Source organism: Phragmites australis, chromosome 22 (assembly GCF_958298935.1).
Source record: "Phragmites australis chromosome 22, lpPhrAust1.1, whole genome shotgun sequence".
Lineage (NCBI taxonomy): Eukaryota > Viridiplantae > Streptophyta > Magnoliopsida > Poales > Poaceae > Phragmites > Phragmites australis.
Window position 1 is genome coordinate 4,299,685 of NC_084942.1, and position 6,960 is coordinate 4,306,644.

The 6,960-nt window shown below is 49.9% G+C and overlaps 1 protein-coding gene across 1 annotated transcript; it reads right to left on the minus strand.

Annotated features, from left to right (window-relative positions):
• Window positions 1–2,962: 2,962 nt before the first annotated feature.
• Window positions 2,963–5,287, minus strand: LOC133905286 (exocyst complex component EXO70C1-like). The gene has a single exon (XM_062347044.1). It carries the CDS (start codon window positions 5,111–5,113, stop codon window positions 3,017–3,019), a length of 2,097 nt encoding a protein of 698 aa, XP_062203028.1. The 5' UTR covers window positions 5,114–5,287; the 3' UTR covers window positions 2,963–3,016.
• Window positions 5,288–6,960: the final 1,673 nt, after the last annotated feature.

The window sequence follows — 6,960 nt, forward strand, 5'->3', positions numbered from 1 at the left end:
TCCTGTGATGATAGTAGTACAAGCACCGGATTATCCTGTGAGTACATCAGAGAAACTAGCCGTTGAAACCCACTCAAACTCAACTGTGAGCACCGAATTATCCTGTGATGAGTTAGTTAACACCGGACAAAAGCACCGGATTATCCTATGCCCATAAGTTCATTTTGGAGCTCTCTGCAAAAATTAGTCCGGTGAGTTCATTTTGTGAGCACCGGATTATCCTGTGAGGCACCGGACTTATGTTGATTTGAGCACCGGAGTTATGTTGATTTGAGCACCGAATATTCCTCTGAAGCACCGAAGTTATGTTGATTTTGAGCACCGGATTATCCTGTGAGGCAAATTTCAGCACAACTGTATTTTGGGCATAACTTTTCGCTCCGAACTCCGATTTTGATGATCTTGGGCTCTATTGAAAGCTTGTGAATAGATCTACAAGATTATAAAAAAATCCATCCCATTTGATCACATCAAAATTCATTGTGAGCACCGGATAATCCGGTGAGGCAAATTTCAGCACAACTGCGTTTTGTATTTTGGGCATAACTTTTCGCTCTGAACTCCGATTTTGATGATCTTGGGCTCTATTGAAAGCTTGTGAAGAACTCTACAAAATTATACAGAAATCCAACCCATTTTATCACATCAAAATTCATGGAACAAGTCCAATTCATTCCTTTCTTTGTTCCGGCTTCGGTGACTTCTCTTTTGTTGCATCCATGAGACCTACTAAAGCATATACTTGACAAACATGTTAGTCTTATTGACTATGTTGTCATTAATCACCAAAATCATATACATGCCCTTATGTAATTTAGGCAATCAATCTAAGGGCATGTTTCCTACAAGTATATCTCCACTAGGATTAACGCGAGGGTTTCAAAAAGAACTTCCAATTAGTTAATATAATATAAAGATTGCTCGAGGTGTGCATCATCACAGTTCAGGCCATCTCCAATGGAGATGACATTTTTGCCTTTTCGAGTGCTACAGTAGAATAGAGTTCGATCTCAGCTAGCAAATCATCTTCAACAAAGACTGCAAACTGTATTTTCCTTTACTACAGTAAAGCGGGATGGATGAGGGACACGACAAATTTGCTGCCAGAAAACGGTTCCGCAACACTGTTCATAGTGTATGTGTGCAGGTCTAGGGGGAGAAGAAGAGTAATGGAAGGTAAAAAATATGGTGTCTATTGGAGATAAAAAAAATAGGGGATATTGTAATAGTGATAGAGGATACTATAATAGTGTTATAAAAGATGAATTTTTAGAGTTTCTGTTGGAGATTATCTCAGGCCAGCTTTCTCAGTCTACTACCCCTTTCCCATAACACCAATATAGCTTACATGTGGGCCCGTTTTGATTGGTACGTTCCAAGTTGGTGCCATATTTACCCCTTTAAGCTTTCTTTGGTTCATGGGATTTTCACCGGATTTTCGTAGGATTCATGATTCCTCAGGATTGGATATTGTTCAGGCATTTGGTTTGTAAGGATAGAGCATAGGAATTTTGGAGGAATACTGTAGCAATCCTATGAAAACGTAGGAATTCCATTGGGAAACAGAAAGGGGCCATTTCTTTTAGTTGCAGACCTGTTGGTGCCCCAGCCCCAGCGAGAAGAGCTCGCCATGCAGCCTTCGCACCGCTTGTCCTCGCTTCCGCTCGCAAGAACCATCGTACGGGAAGCTATGGCTGGATATGGCGCCTTTGGAGCTCGCCTGCAGCTCGGCCTGCCGCCTCCGCTAGAGCACGTCCCACCGTCTCTGTTGGAGGTCACTCCTGTGGTACACTACTACAGAACTAGTCATAAGTGCCAGCTCATTAGTGTCGGTTTGGCCAAAACCGACACTGATAGGGTATCAGTGCCGGTTGTTACTCTCTCGCGCCTCAAAATTGACTGAGCGATTAAAAACTGGCACTGAAAACGACTATTAGTGCTGGTTGGTACTAAAAACTGGCACTGGTAGGACCGGACCCGAAATATTCATTCAATAGACTAGTGGCTCACATGTCCGCTCACACGGTTTGGCCTTATCTCTTGTATCGATCCTCATCTCTCTCCGGACTCCTCTCTCTCTCCCTCTCTCGATTCGATCCCCTCCAGCTCGGATGCCGCTCCCACCACTACCAATTTTCGTTTATTCTATGGAAATGAAAATCTTGTCGGGTGCACAACCGACATTGATATAAGTTGAGTATCAATGCCGAGTAAAGAGTGCCGGTTGAAAAACCGGCACTGAAGCCATTTTTCAATCGGCACTAATATGCCCTTTTGCAGTAGTGGTAGCACATCGCACTGATGCCGCTCGACCATACAGTCGCACCACTGTCGAGAGAGAGATAAGAAAGCCCAACGAATCGATGTGGTACTGGCCGCTGGGAAGGGGATGGTAAGAGATCGATTGCGATGCCGCCGAGAGACAAGCAGGTAGGGGAAGAGGAGATGAATAGAAGCAGAGAAGATGTTTTTTTCCCTCTCCAAGTAATGTATGATTTGTTTAGGGCAGTGATTTTGTCACTGATTAACTTTGATATATCATTGACTTAAAAATTCCTGTGACTCATCCAAACGATCATTCCTGTCAAATTCTTATGTTTTCTAATCCTCTATTTTGAACTTGCATTTATATACTATTCATGTGTTTTTCTTATTCCTCTTGTTTTTCAATTCTATGTTCAAAGGAGGCCTAACTTTGCATGATTTCGTTTTGACAAGAAGAAACTGCGAAGGTACATTTGCTTGTCAAGTGATTAGCCAATCAAAGAACAAGTTTTTAATGTCATCAGGCAATACATGGATACTCATCACAGAAATCTAGCTGCCATGACTCCTGAGAAATTAACGCAGTAAGTACAATACTCAGTACATCACCTGTTGGACCAAATTAATTAACATTCTTTACCCAGCAAAACGAAGATAAAAACAAAAAAAAAATCAATACATTGCTTAAACCGAGAATTAATTAGCTCAAACGAGTGTGCGCCATGGATGCTGTGTCAAGCTAGTGTTACTGTCATGTCCTTCTCCTGGCCATGGACGTAGCGTTGCCGTCGAAGAGCTCGTCGATGAGCGTCTCCACGTCCTCGGCGCTGAGCTTGACGTACTTCTCCGTCTGCCTGCCCGCGCTGAAGTGCTGCGCGAAGCGGCCGAGGAAGGAGCGGTAGGCCGGCACGACGACGGCGGCGATGGAGACGCGCAGCTCTGACTGCAGCTGCTCGTCGCTGACGACCCAGGCGCCCTGCGTCCGCTGGATCTCGTCCATGGCGGCGTTGAACTGCTTGAACCGCTCCTTGAGCACCGGCTTCTGCACGTGCCCCTTCACGGTGAGCACGCCATCGTCGCGGAGCAGCCCCAGCACGCGGCTCCACGTCTCCCGCTGGTAGTTTTTGTGATACTGCCGCAGGCTCGTCGACTGCTTCCGCGCCCACGCCTCGCCGAGCATGGCGTTGATCTCCGGCGAGCCGCGGATCTTCTGCAGCATATACCGGCCGTTGTTCATCAGGAAGATGTTACTCAGCGACGGGTCCTTGTACAGCCGCGACTTCGCCTCTAGGTTCCCGTGGAGGAGCTCCATCACCTCCATCAGCTGCGCCGCGAACGGGTTGTTGTCGCCGTCGCCGTCTCGTCGGTGGTGCTCGCGGAACACCTGCTCCAGCGTGCTGTTGTACTCGCACGCGTACTTGAGGTAGTTCATCACGTAGCGGGTGAGCGGGTGCACGGCGCCGCCCGGGACCGGCTGCTTGCCGGCGTCGGCGCGGATCGAGCTCTCCAGCTCGCGGAAGATGGCTGCGGCCGACTCGCCGAGGCGGGACCGCACGGTGGCGATCTCGGCCTTGAGTTCCGTCAGAGCGGAATTGTTGCGGTCGATGGCGGGCTCGTTGGCGGAGGCGGAGAGGAAGGCGTCGATGACCGGGGACGCGTCGCGGACGGCCTCGTACATGTCGAGCACTTTGCCGAGCTTCTCGGCGGCGCACTTGGTCATGGCCACGGCCTCCGTGAAGCTGAGCATGTGCAGCATGACGCAGCGCGCGAGGTCGGCGAAGATGCCGCGGCCCACTGCGGCGTGGCGGCCGGCGAAGACGCGGGTGCAGAGGTCGTGCTCCGTGGAGAGGCCAACGTTGATGGCGTGCCGGAACGCCTTGATCCACGCCACGATCTCCGCCTCCAGCGCCTCCCACGCCATCTTCACCACGTCGTCGATGCTCGCCTTCTCGTACCCGAGACCCTGCAGCGCCGCGTCGAAGGCGTTCCGCCGCGCCACCAGGAACATCTGCGTGCACTCTGTCACGTACCCGGCGGCGATCATGGCGTCGGCCATGGCACGGAGCCGGTCCACGGTCTCCGGTGGGTACGGCGGCGCGGCCTCTCCCCCGGCGCCGCTGTCGTCTGACGCCGGGGTCGGGAGGACGCACCGGTCCGGCTCGTGCCCGACTTGGTCGGCCGTCTTGGGGACGCGCGGGTCCTGGAGTAGCGCGTGGAACTCGTCCTCGAGGAACGCCATGGCCCGGTGCATCACGCCGGTGACACGGTGCACGGCAGCGGTGTACTTGCCGCTCCCCTCCGGGTTCTTGCCGAGCGCGGACGCGAGGGCGGCTATGCGGGTGATCGCGGCGAGCAGTGCCGGCGGCTCGCCGCTGGCGTCCGTCGCCCACTTGTCCTCGGCCCCCTCCGACTGCGCGATCTCCCGCTCGACGGCGGCCGCGAACTTCTCCATCGTCGCCTCCGTGACGCTCACCGGCGCGTCCCCGCCCTGCCCCGCGACGAACGAGTCGATCTCCGCCGACAACGCAGCAAGATTCGGCTCGACGCCCTCCCCTCCCGCCGCGCCCTCACCGTGACCCCCATCTGCACGTCCGCCGCCGTCTCCTCCTGGCGCGCCATGGCCGGCGGTACCTTCACCCTCCTCTTGCTCGTCCTCCTCCTTGATGCTCTGCTCCCTGGCGACGCTGCCGAACGACCCGTGCTGCAGGTCCCTCCTGTCGCGGTCGGCGTGGCGGACGGCGCCGAGGGAGAGGTTGCGGTCGACCTCCCGCGTCCTGCTGCCGTCGTCTCGGGTGGTCGCCGGAGAGAAGCTGCTGAACTTGTGGGGCGCCTGGCTCCGGCTGTCCATCTCCGGTTGGTGGCCGGCCGGGTGGAAGGGGAAGGGAATGGACAATGGCGAGATCAGTGGTTGTTTGTTCGCGCGTATGGCTGAGGAGGCATGCAGAGCTAGAGAGAGAAAGGAGAGAGAGGATGAGGTGGAGGCTAGAGCGAGAAGGTCGGGTTGGGCGGGAGGTGAGGGACGCTAGGATTGAAAGGGTGTCACCACATTCCGGTTTTAGCTGGCTGGCAACGAGAGGTGTAGCTGTGCGTGCTCCATCAGCACAGCACATGAGTTTTCGGTTCAGCTCGCTGGTGCATGAAACTTAAGAAACTATCTAGAACATAGAAATTTTTTAATTGGCATGGGTACTATTGAAATTTTCATATTTCAAATAGATCTTATGAGTTTTCACTTTTTTTTATATGAACTTAGGGTCTGTTTAGCAGAGCTTACAGAGCAGTTTCTCGGCTGGAATCAGAGGAGCTATGCCAAATAGCAGCTTTCAGCTTTTAGCTCCCTGAGTGGAATCTGCGAGAGTAACTCTCTGAAATGAACTAGAAGCTGGGGAGCTGAAAAAAACTGCTTCTACTGATTTACTTTCCGCACATAATCATTTTCTCCATATATTTTATTTTAAAGAAACACTCTCGGCACAGAATTTAAATCAGAGAGGGCTCTACCAAACAGATCCTTAGTGTATTGCATTAGGTGTTGGTAGAGGTTGGAAATTGCTAAATAATTGCCCGCAAGTAGCGAGGAAGGCTTGTAAGAATCAACCATATTTTTTCTTAGCATTAGACATTTCTAACTTTGATCATGATTTGCGAGTAGCTAGTCTCTTCTAATTCTGAGGTCCTTTTGTAACATAGGGACTTCACAGGAATCAACCCAATTATGCAAGAATCACATGAAATTCGTGCTTTCTGAAGAGTCTTAGCTTGTCGTCAAGTAGCTAGTACCTTCTCCGATTTTAAATCTATGTCATTTTAGGATCTATGTTGGTCAAACTATTACCAAGTCCCGCGCCGACATCGAGGATGATAACTGCTTCGTCACCATTGCACCGCCGCACCCTGTCTAGGGTGCCACAAATGACGGTGACCAATAGGGGAAGGACGATGACTAGGGCACCATTGCCAAGAAGGGTCAGCTCGACCATGAGTGCTCCTTCTTGATCCAATCAGATTCGGTTTTAGTTTTACTAATCTGTTTATTCTTCGTTTAATTGACCAACGCCGTGGCAGTCAGTTTTGTACTTTTCTAGGGAATCAGAATAGGTAGAAGAAAATTAACATCACTTATTAGAGGTTGTGTATGTAGTTTAGTAGGCAAGTTTCATAACTAACTTAATTTATTTTGTTGTTGTTTGGGAAGTCAGGTGGCCTGTGATGCTACCTGTTTCTCACTTTTCTAAAAGTTTTTAACTGAATGCTCCTAAAGCTTGGCAATTTGTACACCCACACGGGGGAACGATTGGTTCTTTATGCTCCAAAATTTGTCACAGTTTTGTTATCTCACGGAGGTGGAAATTTTAGAATCCTAGGTAAATTTGCAGCATGACCTCACGGCAAATTCTAAGTTGTGCTTTATGGTTGCATGTGCATAACTCGCAGTATTATAGATTAAATAATTGTACTTTTATTGCACCATTGCGTGTATGGATTCACTGCATTTTTATGTACTGGCTGTTCACTTTACAGTAGTTTTGAATCATCTTTGCAAAGGTTTTATTTGGCTTCCCAGATACTTTTTTTTATCGACATTTGAGTTTCAGAAAACTAGAAAAATACAACACAATCACGAAAAATACAACACAATCACGAAAAATACAACATAATCACTACATTTGAGTTTCACGACAACCTCTACTACGC